Source organism: Balaenoptera acutorostrata, chromosome 2 (genome assembly GCF_949987535.1).
Source record: "Balaenoptera acutorostrata chromosome 2, mBalAcu1.1, whole genome shotgun sequence".
Taxonomy (NCBI): domain Eukaryota; kingdom Metazoa; phylum Chordata; class Mammalia; order Artiodactyla; family Balaenopteridae; genus Balaenoptera; species Balaenoptera acutorostrata.
Window position 1 is genome coordinate 98,422,352 of NC_080065.1, and position 20,473 is coordinate 98,442,824.

The window sequence follows — 20,473 nt, forward strand, 5'->3', positions numbered from 1 at the left end:
GAGGGCTGTCCTGTGCAATGTAGGAAGTGTAGCTGCTAGAGTTAGCAAATTTAAACACAGGGTTCCCAGTTAAATTTGAATTTCAGATAACCAGCAAGTTTTTTTTAGCATATGTACATCCCACGCAATATTAATAGCATCTCTGGCCTCTATCCATCGGAGACCAGCAGAATTACCACCGTCCATCCCCAAGTTGTGACAACCTAAAATACCACCAGATATTGTCAAATGTCCCTTGGGGGGCAAAACTGCCCCTGCTTGAGAACCACTAATTCAGGGTAACACATCAGAAGGCTACAGATCTGAACCTCTCTATCTTAGCTCCCAGAAATACTGTGTCTGGTAAAATATCAGTGAATGAATTAGCCATGTGAGACATTCCTCAGCACATCTTACCAAAGTAATCATTTTGAAAACGTTACTTATTCTGCTTTTTAATGTCCCTTGGGATCAGCTCCCTTTAGGTTTTCTTGTCAGATAGACTCCTGGCTCTCTTTCAGAATTAGCAGGCTCATTTTGATCAGATAATGTAAATTATGAAAACTACCATCTTTCCCTTTTTCCTTAACTGCTAGAAAGCTTAGAGGTAAATGTAATGCTTAGTTGCAGAAACCATCAAAGCTCATGTGGCTAAATATTTGCTTTTTTAAAACAAACATCTGCATAGCGGCTTTTATATGCCACATATATTTTAAATGCTCTACGAATACTAGCTTCTTGAAATCATTCTTTCACTACAACAACCTTATGGATAAGTACTATTATTATCCTCCCTTTGCAGGTAATAAACTGAGGTCATTTCTTTTCCATATTTCTATGAATTATTTCTTCCTCCTCATCATCCTTATTTTATAAGTAAGCCCCTTTAGATTCTGTTTAAAAGTCAATGGGGCAGAAGTTATTGTATCACACACCTCCACCACTGCAGGTCCTCTCAGCCTCCCAGCTCTTGTTCCAAATACCACCATGGCTACCAGTTCCAACTACTTGCAGGTACACTTCTCAGAGCCCAGCCTCGTGCCCAGGCCACACCCCTCTCATCTCTCATCCTGGGCCTCCCTGTTCACACTGAGATGTGGGACACAAGGGATCTTGCCCCAGAGCCCAGAACTGTACAACCCATAGTTGCAGAGGAATGAACACCTCGTGGTCAAGGTGTTGCCAAACAGGAGACGGAAACTGGTAGATAAATTCATTCTCTCTTTTTTCACTCCAGAAAGACTGAGATGCAGCTTTTCATAGGCTGCTTCTTTAAGACAGAGCAACCAGGAGTACTGGGTGGCAACCAGCTCAGTTACGCCTGCTCCAATTTCTCTCCCTCCTTCCCTGCCTCACTCCTGTGTCTCTCAGGTCTCTGGCTTCTGCTCCTTGGCATTGTACCTCCTAACAAAGCAGCAGCAACATGTCATTGTCTGGCTCTGCTTTCTAAGGAATCAGACTAAGACAAGTATACATAATTATAAATAAAATCACACTGAATGGAAGTTTACCTAGTTATTTCCATTAACTTCAGTCACTAATATTTCTTGTGGTCCAATTGGAATACAATCGTGGAACAACTATCCCTAGCAGGACTTTAAGGGCCTATGCCATCATCTTTACAGCTGAGGATACCAAGACCCAGAGAGGGAAGGGGATTGTTCAAGATCACATTCCCTGTTAGTGGCGTGGGAAAACATTCCCTGTTAGTGAATACAGTACAAACATTTATTTAGTGCCCACGGTGTCAAATTTCCATATAAATGATTGTACTCTGTGCTCGAACATTGGGTAATTAGTATTATTGTCCTCACTGTATGCACAAGAAACAGAGGGCCAGAAAAAGTGAAATGAAACATTTAAGGTCACAACTTTAGCAAATGGAAGAATCAGGTTTACACCAAGCCTCCAAACTCCACATATCTAGTTCTTTCCCCAGCTGTTTCCCAGAGGTGGGGATGTAGGCCCTGGCTGTCCTGGGAACTGGGTGGAAAACATGATGGACCTTGGAGGAAAACAGGCTTTCAACTCAAGTCCTAGCCCTGCCACTTAATAGCTTGGTGACCTTAAGTCACTTCATTTTTCTGAGCCTTGATTTTTAATTCCGAAAATGGAGATCATAACATCTACTCAGAGTGTGGCTGTGAAGAGGAAATGAGATAACATATGTAAATCTCCCACCGCAGTGCCTGTACACAGTAAGTGCTTCATAAATGTTGGCCAGTATCAGTTCTGTGGAATCAAAGATGGCTCCCAAACACAATATTAGCTTCTCTTTTGTAGGTGCTTATTAAGTGTCACACATGGTGCTAAGCATTTCCTATAGAAGAAGGAATCACTTCTAACCATCCCAGCCTCAATGAGGGAAGGAATCGATGAAGGGGAGTGTCTTTTAGTCAGTCATGTTCGCCCTTGTTGAACTTTGCCCTATCTGTGTAACAGTTTTAAAACAAATATATAGCTTAGTTTTGTCCTAAGCAAGAACACTGTGAAGTATTAGGTTGGATGTGCTAGCTATATTTTTCTTATGCACATTAAAACATACATACTCTTCATTACAATTTAAAAGTGTTATTATTTAACATACTCAAGAAAAAATATGAGATAGAACAAGATTAGCAAAAGGTTGATCGCTGTTGAAACTAGAGTACATGGGGCTACACCATTACCTCTCTAATTTTAGGTATCTGTGAAATTTTCATAATAAAATAGTTTTAAAAATAAAATAAAACACAATTATCAAACCTGGAGGTGGGGGAGGGGAATGTTCTTTCACAGAGACCTAAACTTATCTCACATTCTTCAGAGAAGCAACTGTCACACCTTGGGAAACACTGGCCCATAATACCCGGGCGAAGGTCATGGCACAGGGACAGACACTCAGGCTTCTTTCTATCTCATAGGCTGCATCCTCTGTGCTTAGAACAACTGGTCACACAGATAAATGCCTGATTAAAGTTTGCTGAGTCAAGGAATGAATGATTAGTACTATAAAAACCGGCATAATCTGAAGAGCCCCTGTTGTTTTTCTTTTACTGCTATGCCATTTGGATTCCATTACTGTGAAAAATATCTAGAAAGTTTCCATAAACTTCCACAATCACATCTGGTTGGCACTGGATGCTTTTTGCTAAATGAGATCAAACGTATTGTCTGATGTTACTTGGCTACTACTGGTTTATCTGTATTTGGTCAAAGAACCTCTTACCAGATGCTATTAAGAGTAAGTTTTATAACCCTTTGTCCCAAGTGGCTTGTTCAACATCAGTCTGGAAAAGGAGGAAGGGGCGAGGTAATCTCAGGAGCCAAAAGTGAGTCAGTGTGCTCTAGGTGTCTGACACTTACCAGCAGGCCAGCACCGACTGTGCCTGCTCTAAGCTGCTCTGGGACACATCCTCTCCCACTCACACCTACAGCCAAGTGAACCCTACCACACTCCACAGACACTCCTCTGAAATATTCTGTGATCAGAGTCTGGTACCAAATTAGATATCTCAGTTAAAGGTTGAATACACTAGAAGGTTAAATCTATCTAGTAGGATAGAAAGGCCTTGGCAGGATCACTTTTTGTGTATATAATTAGTTATCCTAAAAGACAGTCATAATGTGCTGCTTTATTATGCAAAGCAGTTAGTATTTTGCAAAATACTGTTTCAAGTTATAACATGATTTTTTTTCCTTCGCTGGAAGATATGAGCTAAATTTCTATTAAATATTCATATACCTTTTGAAACACCTTATGTATTCAGTGTTAACTCTTTTGAATATAGCAACAATAAAAGAGATTATATGACTAACTTAAAGATCTAAAATAGCAAAAACTATTTTTTTTTTAAGTCTGAGAAATTAGAGCAGCAGTTCTACTTTGCTACCATAAAATACAAATACAGAAATTAGGTTTCCAATCCCAAAATCTTTTTTCTGGAAATAGCTTTCTCTCTTGCTCATAGAATGAGAACAAGCCATCACATCATTTTTATGGATCTTTTTCAGAAATGAAGTGGCTCAAGAATGGTTAGAGGGACTTCCCTGTTGGCGCAGTGGTTAAGAATCTGCCTGCCAATGCAGGGGACACGGGTTCGAGCCCTGGTCCAGGAAGATCCCACATGCCGCGGAGCAGCTAAGCCCATGTGGCACAACTACTAAGCCTGTGCTCTAGAGCCCACAAGCCACAACTACTGAGCCCACGGGCCACAACTTCTGAAGCCTGCGCACCTAGAGCCCGTGCTCCGCAACAAGAGAAGCCACTGCAATGAGAAGCCTGCACACCGCAATGAAGAGTAGCCCCCGCTTGCCGCAACTAGAGAAAAGCCCGCATGCAGCAACGAAGACCCAACCCAACACAGCCAGAATTAAATAAGTAAATAAATAAATTTATTTTTAAAAAATGGTTAGAGAAGGAAGCGGATGCAGGGTTGGTGGCTCAGCAGCCTCTAATTAGAGTAGCGCCATATGATGCACAGTCTGATGCTGTATTAAGCCAGTGCACTTGGACCACCTGAGACAAAGCTGAGGATCTGTTTCACATCTTGTTGAGTAAACCAAACCCCAAGTATTTTTCCAGGGAAGTGATTAGAAGGTAATTGTCACTTCAAAAATTCTACATGGAAATAAAGTCCAAATGGTCCATAAACAAACAAAAAGATACTCAATCTCACTTATATTGAAGAAATTAAAATTAAAATAGTACTTTCTCACCTCTTTGTTGGTCTATTGACATAGCCTTCTAACTGCTCTCCTTCTTGCAGATGGAGCAATCATCTAAAAACAAAAATCAAGTCATGTCCTTCCACTGCTTGAAACCCAGCTTCCCAGTTCACTTAATAGTTATATTTAAACATAAATTACATCTTTCTTTAACCTAAATTGTATCATTCTGCAACTATTCGCATTTACAACGTCTTAGAAATCTTTTCATGTTAGCACATAGAGATCTGTCTTTTTAGCTGCTGCATAATATTCCATAGTATGGCTAAGGTTCACTTAGCTATTCTCTAATTAATGAACAGTTAAATTGTTAACAATTTTTCGCTGTTATAAATAAGGCTGAAATGAACATCCTATAGCCTTCTTGTCACTTGAGAGTGTTTTTCTAAGGAAGATACTGAGAAGAAATTTTTTTTAAAAATGGCTACTGCCGGGACTTCCCTGGTGGCACAGTGGTTAAGAATCTGCCTGCCAATGCAAGGGACACAGGTTTGAGCCCTGGTCCGGGAAGATCCCACATGCCGCGGAGCAACTAAGCCCGTGCGCCACAACTGCTGAGCCTGCGCTCTGGAGTCCGCGCGCCACAACTACTGAAGCCTGCGCGCCTAGAGCCCGTGCTCCGCATCAAGAGAGGCCACCGCAATGAGAAGCCTGCGCGCCGCAACAAAGAGTAGCCCCCGCTCGCCGCAACTGGAGAGAGCCTGTGCGCAGCAACGAAGACCCAATGCAGCCAAAAATAAATAAATAAATAAATATTAAAAAAAAAAAAATTAAAAAAAAAAAAAAAAAAAGGCTACTGCCAAGTTGCCTTCCAAACCAGCTGTGGGGACACCCCACCAGCGGAGTGTGGGAGACCTACTTACACCTTTGCCAACATTTGCTTCTAGATGTTCTGAACTGTTCCGCTGTCTAGTTCCGTGACTTGTATCATTCTTTAATTCCAGAAATTCTTGCCTTTAATTATCTCTTTAAGTACTGTATCCCTCCCTCGTCTCCTTTTCCTCCTGTGAAAGGTGGAACTTTAAATCTACACTTCGTTTCTTCATTTTCCTTTCGCACCTCCCACCTCTTCCGCCCTTCACACTGCACTGTGGGAGAATTCCTTGACTCAATCTTTCAACTCACGCATACGCACTTCTTCCGTAGCGTCCGTCCGTTTCCGCGTGGGTTACGCCCTCTCGCCCTCGGCGCTTCTTCGTGGCTCTGCCCCTGACGTCGGGCCGCCGAGACTGGGAGCGAGCGCGCAGGCGCAGCCGGCGTCCAACCAGGAGCCCAAGCGTGGGCTTGGCCCTGGCCTCACTCAGCAGCCATGGGAGCGTCAAGGCAGCTCCTGCGCTCCGTGATCATGGGCGCCCAGGGCTCCGGCATGAGCACCCTGGCGCTGCGCATCATCAAACACTTCCAGCTGAAGAAGTTCTCCAGCGGGGACGTGCTCCAAGACAACATGCTGAGGGACACAGAAATTGGTGTGCTGGCCAGCATTTTCATGGCCCAGGGGAAGCTCATCCCAGACGACCTTATGACTCGGCTGATCCTCCAGGAGCTGAAAAATTTCACCCAGTATAACTGGCTGTTGTGTGGTTTCCCCAGGACACTTAACACAGGCTGAAGTCCTGGATAGAGTTTATCAGGTACACCTGGTGATGAACCTGAACGTGCCCTTTGAGGTCATCCGGCAACGCCTCACGGCTCTCTGGATTCATCCAGCCAGTGGCCGCGGCTACAACCTCGAATTTAACCCTACCAAAGCAGTCGACGTGGATGATGTGACTGGAGAGCCTCTCATTCAGCGTGTGGATGATAAACCAGAGACACTTATCAAGAGAATGAAGGTTTACGAAGACCAAACAAAACCGGTCCTGGAATATTACGAGAAAAAGGTAGTGTTGGAAACATTTTCTGGAACAGAAACCAATCAGATCTGGCCCTGTATGCATGCTTTCCTGCAAACAAAAGTCCCACAGAGACACCAAAAAACTCAATTACCCCACGAGGAAAAATCCTTGTGATTAGCAAGATGAGCAGAACTCTTCCTTTCTTCACATGGAGTTCCTTGTTCTAAGACCCCACCATGAATGAATTCTTTGAAAATTATTAGTTTCACTTCTGTGGATTTTATTCGGGATATTAAGGATTTGGCAAATGAGTCTGATACTAAGATTTGTCTTTTGGGGACTTCCTTGGTGGCGCAGTGGTTAAGAATCCGCCTGCCAATGCAGGACACACGGGTTCGAGCCCTGGTCCGGGAAGATCCCACATGCCACGGAGTAACTAAGCCCATGCGCCACAACTACTGAAGCCCACGGGCCTAGAACCTGTGCTCCACAACAAGAGAAGCCACCGCAAGGAGAAGCCAGTGCACCACAACGAAGAGTAGCCCCCGCCTGTGCAACTAGAGAAAGCCTGCACGCAGCAACGAAGACCCAACGCAGCCAAAGATAATTAATTAATAAAAAAAAGATTTGTCTTTTGAAATTGTCTAGTGTGTTTTATCCAGCTGTCTTCTATGAGTGTGCAATTCAGAAACATTAAAAATGTCTAAACTTTAAAAAATTCTTTTAGACCAAAAGTACAAGAGCAACTGGTAGTAATCTAACTTGTGTTCAGTAAGAATAAGTGATTGGTAAGGTTTCATATTTTTCTGGAAAAGTAAAAAATTAACATTATACTAATTTGCAGAAAGTATTTCATCAGAAGCTTTTGTGTAGCCAGATACCAAAAAAGACATTTCTAGCACAGGGGATGTGGTTTTGTGAGATGCTACCTCTATAAAATTCCAGATAAAAATAACTGGATTTTCCAATCCACTGCAGAATGCGAGTTTACTGCTGTCTTTAAACTAAGAAACCTATAAGGAGGCCGTATGAGCTATATTACTTTTGTTGTTAAACATACCTTCAGTTGACTCAGAATTTTCAATTTGCTATAAAAAAAATTAGGAAAGTATTACTTTGATATGATTTGTTTTCTTTTGAAAATATGTGTTCACTGAGGGATATAACATGTTAGAAATTGACATTATAAGTTCTTGTACAAGCTCCAAAATTGAATGAATTTTCTTTAATGGAAAATGTAATTGATGTCTTATGTTTTCAGATGTTACTGAGGTTAAGAAACGTGTTTTTGGGGACTTCCCTGGCGGTGCAGTGGTTAACACTGCGCTTCCACTGCTGGGGGCATTGGTTCAATCCCTGGTTGGGAACTAAGATCCCACATCCCACGTCCCATGCAGCCAAAAAAAAAAAGTGTGTTTTAGGATCTACTTGCCAGTTCTCTTTTTGATCGATATGCCTTGGTGAGTAACAAAGTATTTTAAAAAGAAGAATGAATAGAAGAAAACTTGTGATACTGCATAAAATAAAATACTGTATCATTAGGAAATAGAAATAGATCAAGCATGCCTGGTGGGAAATTCCCTTGACAGAAATAACCATCATAATTAGTAAACAGATGTGGCAATAGAAAGGCTTTATATGACAGGACCAGGAAAGTAACTGAATTTGCTGAAGGTGGAGTTCTTTATTCCTGATCAAAGAAGTTGATACCTGCTGGCGTTCGCTGACATCCTATCTTAAGGGGAAAAAAATCTTGCCAGTGTGTGTAATCTGAGAATGAGTGCTTATGTACTGTGCCCTGGAGTAGTGGGGCAGTATGAGAAATGGAGGAGAAACCAGACTATAACTTAAATGATGTATTTATTTTTATTTTAGTTGGTGCTAAATCAAATGAAACAAGTCCTTGTACAAGCTATTACTAACTGCCTTTGAAAAATTCAGCCCATCTTACTCCAGGCACTTAAAATGCAAATACCAGCAAGTGTTTCTTATGTATTTGAGGGGAAAACTTATTTTTCTTTCTTTTGATTTTATTTTTCATTCATTGTCAATTTTTCAAAATGGACCAAGCCTTTTAAAAATTACAGAAAACATTTCATTCTTTAAAATACTTTCTATAATGTCTTATTTGAATATTGTTATATGCTTTCCAAAAAGTAAACTACTAAACTTATGAACTATCACTAGTCACTAGGTTATAAGACATCATTAGTCTTTACTATAATAAAATTAAATTTCAGGAAAAATATCAGTTTCATCTGCTTATTCAGTTTTTTATTATAAGGACCAAATTTTAATCTCCATGACCTCCAGTTGATTTATTTGTGACTGCTCTATCCTCACACATCTATCAGAAAAATCTACTTATGCTTATTCTTAATTCCTGCTTTGCTTGCTCTATCATTTATCTTGCTTGAGTGTTGTTAGTTCATCTATCTTGTTGAGTTTGTAATCTTTTGTAGTGTTGGTCTTCTTCGTATGTGTGGTGATCTTGTCTCTGTAATCTGTATGGTTGAGATTCTCCATTAAATTGCATTGTCTGTCAATGAGTAGTCATCTTCTTGGGGAGATTGCTGGTCTAAATTGTCCTCTGGCCTTTTCTCAGGGACAGTGAAGAAGGAAAAGCCACTGGGAGAGATTTCTCTGGGGTGTTCAGGTCTGGTGCCCAATTCCCCTCCTCATGACACAGAGCCATATCCGTCTCATCTGGGCTCCCTGGCCATGACTCCTACCTGGAGGCTGACACTTTGTCACTGCTGTTTGGCTCAAGAGCAGATGGAAAGGCATCAGTAGAGGATGAACTGATGGCCCCTCCTGCAGCAGTGCCCCAAAGACCGAAGTGTTGATTGTCCTTGTTACCCTCCTGCTTCGGGTGTCTGCCACCTTTGGGGATGGAGTCTTGGTGCTCCTTCACCTTTTTGGCACTAGTCTTCTGTACACATTTTAGATTGGGCTCTGTGTTTTTGCATCAATCCAGTGAACATCCCATACTTTAGGATTTATCCTGGTTTCTGGTTCACTGAAAGTTTCACTTCTTACTTAGGATCATCAGTTAAGGCCCTTGCTGCAGGAATGAAGATGCTGGACGATATACTTAGTCCACCACCCTGAAATGGGACAACATTGCCTCGTCCACCCTCAAAATTCATAAGTCATCAGGCCTAGAGCTATGGCTTTCAACTCTGGCTGCACATTAGAATCAGCTGGGGGCTTGAAGACAGAACATGGACACCCTGGATATTTTTATTTGGTTATCATGGGTGGAGGCCATGGTTATTGCTATGTTTGTTGTATTTTCAAAGCTCCCTGGTTTTTGTAAACCACTACCTTAAAGCAGCAGAGCTGACTTCCTCTGAGAGGGCCAGCCTTCTAAACAGTTTTCCACAGAGACTCAGAACCACCTGGCAGTCTCACCAGCTGGAACATTCATCACAAAAGGCTCTGCCCTCCTTGTCGTATTTTTTTCTCCCACACATGGAAATATTTAAGCAATGGATATTTTATCATTATTTTATCATTAGTCATCACCATGGATAACTAACACTTTTCATTTTACCTGTGTTGTTTATCAAATGTCACTCTAGTTACTGATTTTTGGAAGCTTGCTTACATAAATATCTTTCCCTGTGTGGCCAGTGGGTCGAGCTCTGATATCTCTATTGTATTTAAACTCAGCTGGTGATGCTCATTTTTCAAGTATGCAGGTTGTGAAACCAACTTGCAATGAAATCATGATATATTTGTTTGATGTTTTCTAGTCTACAATAGCTTTTGTTTAGTTCTAACTAAAAAATCTGGGAAAAAGCCAATTAAATGGATTCTGAAGATGAAGTAACCCAAAACACAATGCATTTCTCTAAAAAACAGCTAAATTTTCTATTAGTAATTGACATAAACGTACATAAACTGAAATGGGAACATGTTTATGTGCAATTGTGGGATGTCGTTATTCTCCAGTTAGGCCTATGATCATGGTCTTGTGAGATCCTTGCACATTTTTGGTGGTTGATCATCTAGACAGCTTTACAGTGATGCCTTCTCCAGCAAAGAATAGGAAAACACCAGGTATGCAGAATGAAATGAGTTTGAATAGAGTGCAGGTGGGGAGTAGGTATTAGGAAGAAGAAAAGATGGAGGATGTGTATAAGAGAACTTTGAATATTATGACACAGTAGGACTACTCTCCTTTCAGCAAGCTGAGAAAATCTTCATAATGTCAGGAGATTGGAAAAAAAATATTCAAAATTGGTGGTGGTGGTGGAGGACTCCAAAGGGGTTAGGATTACTTATAGGTAATGAGAATGTGTGTTTAGTAAAGAGGAGGTCAGGCCATGTGGATACAGAATTTGGCTATTGTCAAACTGTAAGGCTTTGGGAATTTATCAGATATCCCACTGAGCCACTGTTGCATGGATGGCAAAAACCCACCCAATTATGATTATGGGTAAGAGAAGAAGTCATGGGGTGAAAGAAACGAGGAGGAAGTAAAGTTAGATGTTGACTGGAAAGACGCTGGGAGGAGAATGGGAAATTGTCACTTGGTGGGACATCGAATTGGAGGGTGGAATAAATTAGAAGAAAATCTTTAGAACTAAGAAAGAAATTAGAAAATATTGGCAAGAGAATTGACAGAATTGTGATAGGAAAAAAAAGAACAGACCCATACTCAGAGGGAACGAGCTGTAGTTCTGCCTTCTCAATATTTTTTTTCTCCTTATAAAAAAAGAAAAACAATGTCTACTATATCCCTTGAGCACTGGGACATTGATAAGAACCATTAACTCAGGTAGGTAAAGAGGTCCAGGTAAATTACTTTGAAGCAAATGAAGTCTTAATGGGGTTTTCATCTAGCAAGAATAGGACTCACTTCCTGGCCTTATTACCATTTGGAATGGCCATTTCATGGTGGAAACGTTGCATGCAATATGTCTCCAAATGTGATCATTTCAGAAATCATTTGAGAACTGGTGAAAAGCTTTAGCAAGTTTAACAATCCTAGAATCTTCCTTTACTTAGTCTCCATGATATTGCTCTCAGAAGTTAACAAATGTAAGCAATAAGGCAATCAGATGATGTATCTGTATGTACTGGGAGCTTGAGCTCAGAGGTAGCCTTTACAAGTGATGACAAGGTGAGATTCAGGCTGTATATAACCACCATCTGACAGCAAAGTTTTCAACTATATTGTAGTTTGTTAGTAGCTCTCTTGTTACTTAAAATGTCTTCCCAAAATGCAGTAGGGAGGGACCCTCAGGACCTGAAATCCTACCTGGAAGCTGTAGTGACTCCTGAGTCCCAAAGAGATGCCATGGGCCAGCCAATGCTGCTCCCACAGCTGTGGGCACCAGGGGAGGGAAAATGTCAAGTTCTCAAAAAACAAACTAAAACAAAATATAATTTAAAAAACAAATTAACACAAACAAAAATAACAACAAATAAAGCAGCAACACATAAGAAAAATGTGAGTCCCTTTCAGGGACACTGTCCTGTTTGGATGACTTTCTGCTTCTGGACTCTTGTTGGATATGCTATTGTCTTTGCCTTAAGCAGAGTTTGCCTTAAATCATGATTTGCAGTGTCAAGAAAGTACAAAAGCCCTCCTATTGTCCACAGGGCCTTCCTCTTCTGATGATGGTCACTAAAAGGGGGACACATTCTTCTAATATTTCACAGTTAACAGTAAGGCTTAGAATCATCTCGGAAGCCTTAACACAGTGACTAATACTTATTCTAGGATAAAAATGAGGGATATAAGAGGGCAGAGAGAGTGATGGTTGCCTACAGCATGGATGGTGGTGATATGGGATGTGAAAGCTAAGAGCGAGGTCAAGAAAATGGTACAGAAAGGGAAGTTGAAGGATAACCTTCTGCCACATATCTGCCTAGGGCAAGGCTGGGTGGAAAGCAAGTATTTTTGTTAGTCCAGCAAACCTTCCTCCTCGCCCCCTACAGAGTGATCTCTAAAAGTTTTCTCTGACACAACAGGCACCTGCCACATGTAATCCTTGGAAATTCCTAGCTTTTCTTGCACCAGTATTTGCAATGTTTCTAAACAACTACTTCCCCCCCTCCTTGCACTGCAGAAAAGGTGTCCATTCCGTGCCCTGATGCATTACAGCTGCAGATTGCCTGGAGTTTGCTCATCACCACATGGCCTTTTCAAATCAGAAGGCTCCTTTCCTCAGGTCTCACGTGTGATTGCTGATAGTCATGTGATGACCCTTTCAATGATCTAACATGCAACAGCCAGCTGAGCAGGAAGGGCCATGGGTAGCCTTAGAACTCAGCCGATTGTCCTGTATCAGCCTGAGCTATTGGTAAAACGTTCACATGACCAACATGAGAACATGTTCATACAAGTGTGTGGAGCAGGGGAGGGTTCCTCATCTCCAAACACATGTTCTAGAAGTGTGAAAATCCCTAGCGTGCCTCAGTCTTAAGCTCCATTAGTGAGCTTGTGCATTCTTAGGGAACCACGCACTGTAGGGTTTATTAGGAAAGCCCAGCCACAAGTATGCGCCTGCCTCACGTCCAGACATTTGGTAAAATCCACTTGCTCCCACCTCCCTAAAGACACAGCACGCAGCTGTACGTGGGGATCACCAGGGCCGAGCTGAACCAGTCAGCTCAGTGGGTTTGCATGCTCAATCCGACCCTTACAACAGCCAAAGGGAGGCTCACCAAGCCTTTGTATGAGGGGTCGCACTCTCCCTGGGACTAAACTCGATGAGTCCTGTTGTCTTTGAACTGCCCCGCCCACACTCAACACCTATTTTAGACAGCACGTGACTGACTCACAGAAGAGAGCAAAGTACTGCACGATGGCTTTAAAGCATGCTGCACACCCACTTCCTTGGGCAACAGCCCCAAAACACCCAGGTCTCTGAGTGCCGACCGTGAGGACCCTTTCCCCTCCTGGCATCTATACACAGACCCAGTGAGTGAGGTCATCAAAATTCCGCAAAAAACAAGCAAATATCTAAAACTATCTCCTGAACATACAAGCTGACAACTTGAGCGAGAAGGTAGGAGCAAAAAGTCATTTATAGCTTGATGTCTCCATGACATAGTTAGCTACGCCCAGGTGCTGGGGTGGGGTGAAGCCTGAAAGAATCCACATTAACAGGGGTTCGGAGGCCGCCGAGGAGGTGTGTGGAGGACCTTTTTAGAGGGGCTCCAGGTGAAGGCATGGAAATGAAGGGCCATACACTCCAGTTCCCTTCCCCATGGCATCTTGCCGCTGCTAGGTTAATGCTCAGAAGTTGTTTTACCGAAAGCTCGGTTGGCAGCTGGGTCTGAAACCCACTCAACTTTGCTCAGATAAGTTGTGTATTGCGTGAGGGTAGCAGGGAGAAGAGAGAGTGCTCACTCTATGTATGAAAAAGTCTTGGGAATTCAGGATAACTAATAAATGAGACCTCAGAAAGGACAGGAACTGGGATCCCTGAGAAACCCTCCACGGCCAGAGCTGAGCTCCCTTACTTAGCACAGGGGTCACAGGCTCCAAAGCCTATGGGGGTCCACACACACGAATCAGTGGGTCTAAAACAGAAAAGTGCTCGTCACTCAGGCTCAGGGTCCCCAGTGCAGCAAGTGGTCGCCCTGGTGCCTCAGCTTACGTTCCATGTATCTGTTTCCTTATGTTCCTCCAGCATGTTGGCAGTTCTAGCTATGTCTCCGATTTCAGAAAGAGTCACTCAGTTGGTTCCTGGCTTGGTTAGGGGCCATTCCTGGTCCAGTCCCATGGTGGGTAGGATGGCCCTTTCCAGTAGTTGTAGGTGAGGAAGTATGTGTGGCAGGTCAACTGGGTTACCTCTGTTGACATTTCCAGATCTTGCTTCCTCTTTGGGTCATGTTCTGGAACTGAGAAGGAGGCACAGGGTTTGTCTAACCTGGACTTTCTGAACCGTCCTCAGTAAAAGGAATCAGGAATGACCAGAGGCTCTGTGAAAACTTCCCAGCGTGCTCAGAGGGGGACTCAACTGACAGGTCTGTAGCTGGCGCTTCTCCCCCGGGCAATCACCTGAGCTGTTCCTGCAGCCAAAATTGACTCCTTTCTCTTCTTTCTTCACATTTCCAAACTATACCACTCCTCCTTACTAGTAATGTTTGTTGGAAAGAGGTCTATGCCTGATGGCCTTTCCTGTAGGAAGAGTTCCAGAATATTCTCTCCCCAGTAAGAAAAAAAATTGGCAGGTGAGCTACTTGTCTTCACCTAGTTCTCATGTTCCGACATGGTGAAAAGGGCTGGCAGTGCTGCATTTTCCTCTGCTTGCTTGGTTCAACCACATCATTTGCCTTCTGATCCAGCATTTTCCAAGTCTCTGTAGACGCCACTCAATCTGTGTATTAAGAAAGGCAACATTTCTCTGTCTTACAAAGATTTATTTTCAAACATGCCATTTCTGGAAGGTGGCACCAATGTTCTTTACTGCTTTTTCTACCCACCCACAGCAGAACAGAGAAGAGCCCCCTGACTTGGGGGCAGAACTCCTGAGTATGAGTCCAGCTCTCCCTTTACTCACTGCTTTGAAAGTCTTTAATTAGAGGCAATAATGGAACAATGGCAAAAATAAAACAGGCTGACTCCTTAGGATTAGGGGAGGAATTATAAAGCCCTTAGGAAAATTTTTCTAATATTCTACCTTTCTGAGGAAAATCCTAGACCAGGAATTCATCCAGGCTTGGAGAATACCTCTAAGAACACATTTATGTTTTCTAGTCCCAATCTGTTTTCAACCCCAATACTTGGGAAAACTACAAGACACCCCAAAACTCTAGAGTAAGCCCCAAAGCCTTGGTTGTGGTCTGGGAGCCTGTGATCTCTACCATTTCCAAGAAGGATCATATACTGGGGGTACATTGGTAGTCCCCCTTCTCCCTTTCATTTACTACCGAAAAAAAACTTGAAGCTAGGCAGTCTATGCCAGTGTAGGGGGTATTTAATTGCCTGTCAGCTATCCCCTCCTGCCTCTGATAGATAACAACACACTAATTTTCCCTTGAAATTCCCCTCCCATTCCCCAGTCTGGTGTGACTGGCTCCAGGCCTGGGTACCAGGTCTGGGCCTAGAAGATCACAGGGGCAGTGACTGGTTCAGAGATGGGCATGTGTCCCAAACTGAGCAGTGAAAATCAGCCCTGACATTGTTAGAAATACAGAGGAAAAGGTATTTGACCCCAGGATTGCTAAACTGGTAGATGGAACCCTTTGGTAACCCTTTACCAACATGTAGGGAATGCCTGACTGTGCATGAAACTAACACAGAGGAAAGCAGGGCTGAGGGAAAGAGGCAGTGACAAAAGTCCTTCACGTACTGTTGAGAGCCCTGGATCTAACTGTGCCTGAAATCACCCACCAAACATTCAGGCATGGATTTCAAAACCAAAATGGTTGGGACCAATACACCTGGTCTAGTGACAAATTCCTAGACCCCTCATTTCCCCCATGCTCCTCCCTTCATCTCTCAGACTTTATCAACTCATATTAATCTATGTGAGAATCCATCCCTGAAGCAACCGTGGAACTTGCCATTCTTTAGACATGAGTTTTCTTGATCATCCTACGGTAATCCTTTCTGGTTCACGGGGTTGCCAAGGTTCAGATTTTATCATTAAAGTATGTGGTCAGGAACTAACCTGACCACATATATAACCTGACCATATATAACTAAAATTATATATATATACATATATAACATATCATTTCCCATAGAAATAACTGTCCTAAAATTGAAAACACCAATTGTGCGGCTCTTGTGGGCTTCACAGGGCCTTGAGATCCCTTGGAAACAAATGTCACCTCTTCTGCCATCTGCCTCGTGGCACATGGCTGTCTTGCTGCTGTCTTCCTGCTGTGTTCCCATCCTGCTCTCGTAAGCAGAGCTCTGATGCTACAGGAAAGTGTCAAAATAAACCTTTGCCTTCATTTGAAGCCTAAGTAAATAAACTCCTGGACATGTGCCAACTCCTATCTGAGCACATGTGACCTCATTCATCTGCAACAAACAAACAACCTGGTGAAATCCACTTGGAGGCCACTGAGAGTTCCCAGGACCGTGTGCTCAGTATCTGTTTCTGTCCCGGCACTGGTGGACAGAATCCCTAGCTAGCTCAGCCATTCCTGGGGAGATGCTTTCCTGTGTTCTGGTCTCCCCGATCCTCTGCATGGGCCTTGGGAAGACCAGGCCCTTGGTCAGTAATATTACATATTTATGGAAGGAGGAGAGCAGGGGAAGGAGAGGAGGGTGAAGAGTGGGAGTAAAAGAGAGAGGGAGAAAGAGGGAGAGAAGGACAGTGTCAGGGAGATGGGAGGGGGACAATAATACCTTTATTGTAACCATTTAAATTAGTACAGACTGAAATCAGTCTATATCTTAAATATTAGGATAATGATACTGAAGGAAATTTAATGAGTCAAACTCTTTGTGCTATTAATTTATAAAATTAGACTTGGAGAGAATGTGTTCTATTAGAAGTAATTCTTTTATTAATATAAAGAAAGACTGTAGAGAGAAAATTCAATCTATACAAAAATACATACAGTGACAAATAAAAGCCTCTCCCCACACCAACTCCCTGGCCCTTTCTTCCTTCAGTTAGCAGATTTTTATTTCCTTCTAGGTGAAACAAATATATACATATATATATATATGGTTATACATATATCATATATAAAAATTATATATATACATACATAACTTATACCATATATATGTATATATGTATACAGATACATATATACATAATATATGTATATATACTTTTTATATATGGTATATAATTCATTTTTTCAATTCAATTTATATATATAATTCATATATATGGTACAATAAAATATAGTAAATAGATAAAACATACGTATAATTATATAAGATCATATATAATTTATATATGGTATAATAAAATATAGTAAATAAATATATAATAATATAATTTATATTTATGTAATTTACACAAGAGATCAAACTACACATGCTTCTTTGTAACTTACTCATTTTCACTGAATGATAAGAACTGAGGCTCTTTCACGGCAACACAGATCTCACTGTTCGACTGGCTCCCTGATACCCACTAAAGGCTTGTCTGTGTAACCAGTGCCCATGCATGGATGCTTAGGTTGCTTGTAGTGTTTGCTCTTTGCTCTTGCAAACAATACTATATCTTCGTGCATATCTACAGGGTGAAATCCTGACTGGAATTGCTGAAAAAACAACTCTATACACTTTTATTTTTGACTAATGTTTTATTTATTAACAATAAACAATCTGTTACTTGTATTAATTAGCATTTAGGCTCTTTGCATCTAATTAAAAATCTAGAGTAATTTTGGCTTAACCACATGAAAGTATATTTTCACTTTGAAAAATAAGTCCAGAGACAGGAAGTTCAGAGAGTCATCAGTGACCTAGGCTCTTTCTTTCTCTCTGCTCTGCCACACTGGGTATGTGACTTCCACTTTCAGTGGTCCTGCATAGTTACTGGAGCTCTACACCTCACACCTGCATTCCAGGCAGCAAGAAAAAGAGAGGGAAGAAAAGAGGGACACACCTCCTAGATGAGTCAGCTCCCTTTAAAGAGCCTTCCAGAAAGTTCCACATAACGTTTCTTTTTTTTTCTTTGTTAATTGGGGTATAGTTGCTTTACAATGTTGTGTTACTTTCCCTGGACCTCCCTCCCGCTGCCCCCCCTAACATCCCACCCATCTAGGTGACCACAGAGCACCGAGCTGAGCTCCCTGCGCTATACAGCAGGGTCCCACTAGCTCTCTGTTTTACACATCCACATAACATTTCTGCTTACATCTCATGGACCAGAACTAAATCACATGGCCACACCTTATAACAAGGAGGCTGGGAAATGTTTAGGCAGCAATGAAGCCTGCCAAACAGTTAGGGTTCAGCTTCTAAGGAAGGAAAGGAGAAAGGGGGCAACTAGCTTCTCCCACACATCATTACTCATCTTGATAAATTCCAAAATGCTTCTTCTTTTCAACTTTTAGCAGAAAGAGCTGGATACATACATTTAAAACAAACAAAAAAGCTCCTCTACAACTCCCACCTTCTTGTGGCTCTGTTTCATCTCTCTATTAAAGTGGGCATTTGGATGTCTTCATCCTAGAGCAACAGCAATGTTCATCTATACAAGCAGAGCAGACATGTAGCTCTGAGAAGTTTCTGGCACATGGCACTAGCAGCTGTCATCACAAGGAAGGCTTTGGCTCCGTGAATAACGAGTCCCCATGCATCCATCATCCAGCTCTAACAAAATTCAACTCAGAGACAATCTCTTTTCAGCTAATTCCTTCCCACTCCCCCATATTTTTCGGAGAAAACTCCAGTCATATGATTTCATCTATAAATATCTCAGCATATATCTCTAAAAGATACAGACTCTTAAAAAAATACCACAATGCCATTTTATCACATGTAAAAATAACAACTCCTTAATACAAAAAGTCAGTGTTCAACTTTCCAAGTCTCATAATTAACAATTTGCTTGAACAAAGAATCCAAGTAAGGCCCCTGTATTGCAATTGGTAAATATGTTTAAGTCTCTTTATTTATTTATTTATTTATTTATTTTAACATCTTTATTGGCGTATAATTGCTTTACAATGGTATGTTAGTTTCTGCTTTATAACAAAGTGAATCAGCTATACGTATACATATATCTCCACATCTCCTCCCTCTTGTGTCTCCCTCCCACCCTCCCTATCCCACCCCTCTAGGTGGTCACAAAGCACCGAGCTGATCTCCCTGTGCTATGCGGCTGCTTCAAACTAGCTATCTATTTTTAAGTCTCTTTTAATTTGGAGGTTTCCAGCATAGTTACTGGAGCTCTCCATCTCTGTTTTCCTACAATTAAAATAAACTTATTATGAAAAATTTAAAACACATATAAAAGCCTGTAGGCATTTCAGTTAGCAGCCGGTGGTCTAACTAGTACTCAAATCTGTCACCTTTTCTGCATCCCCAGCCCCCATCTCCCACCCCAGCCACCCACCCTGGTCAAGGCCACCATCATCTCTTCCTGGACCACTGCGATGGCCTCGCAATGGGCATTCCCAGGCACCCATCCGTCTTCCACCTGGCACAAATTTGGTCTTGCACCCCTCTGCTTAATTCACAAAAAACTTATGATTTTTTTTCTTGCGTTGTTCAAAAACTTGTCTCTGAAAGCAGTTTCCAAGATGTGTCCTCCAAAAATGTTGGGTGCTCACCTGAATATATAATATCAGATATCAAGTGGTGCAACTGTTCAGACAGAATCACTCTGGGCCTTGGTGCGTGCACTCTCTTTGCTAACCCTAGGGCTTCAGGAATGTCCTGGGGCTCATTAAAGTCCAGTTTCCTGGTTCACATTCTCTATTCTTTCCTGCTGTCAGATAGCCCTTTCCTGATTTGGTTTCTGCCTTCTGGATTTTTCCCTGCCCGCATGCCTCAGTGTCCCTGCTTTCACCCTGCCTTGGTTGCTAGTTTTTAACCTCTGTTCCTAGATCCCAGCTTGGCTCTCCCCTTCCTAGCTTTGGATCTACACCGCTTCAAAACTGTCATTTCCAATAGGCAATACACACCTACTCCACCAACACACACACACACACACCCATCACCACCAGCAAAGACATGAGTTCAAATAATTTCTCCTTAATTGGCCACATTATCACCATACCTCGTATTTCCTTCTGTCTTGAAGGAATTAATCGCGTAGTGAGGCAGTGAAATGGATAAATGCATTCATGATAGCAACAACCCTCCCCATGACCTGAATATAATAACAAATGTCCAGTCCAACATGGGGATCTGGTATTTATTTGGCTAATAGAGGTTCCCCAGGATGTTGAATGATCATAATTTACTGTATAATATATTATATATAATGTGCATCCAAACATAAGTTTAGGTGGGTGGCAAAGATGAAATCATACAGTCTTGTTTCGGCAGACTTACTGGA

General features: G+C 42.0%; 1 protein-coding gene across 1 annotated transcript; it reads left to right on the forward strand.

The window, feature by feature from the left end:
• Positions 1-5,995: 5,995 nt before the first annotated feature.
• On the forward strand, positions 5,996-6,695 carry LOC103013601 (GTP:AMP phosphotransferase AK3, mitochondrial-like). Its single transcript, XM_007192144.1, has 2 exons — positions 5,996-6,152; positions 6,277-6,695. The coding sequence occupies exons 1-2, from the start codon at positions 5,996-5,998 to the stop codon at positions 6,693-6,695; spliced, it is 576 nt and encodes a 191-aa protein (XP_007192206.1).
• The last annotated feature ends 13,778 nt before the right edge of the window (positions 6,696-20,473 follow it).

Excerpts from the sequence above, each read along its gene's own strand:
- LOC103013601 (XM_007192144.1), top strand. The coding sequence starts at position 5,996 with ATGGGAGCGTCAAGGCAGCTCCTGCGCTCCGTGATCATGGGCGCCCAG. Across the intron at positions 6,153-6,276 it reads GCTGAGGGACACAGAAATTG|GACACTTAACACAGGCTGAA; the intron begins GTGTGCTGGCCA and ends TGGTTTCCCCAG.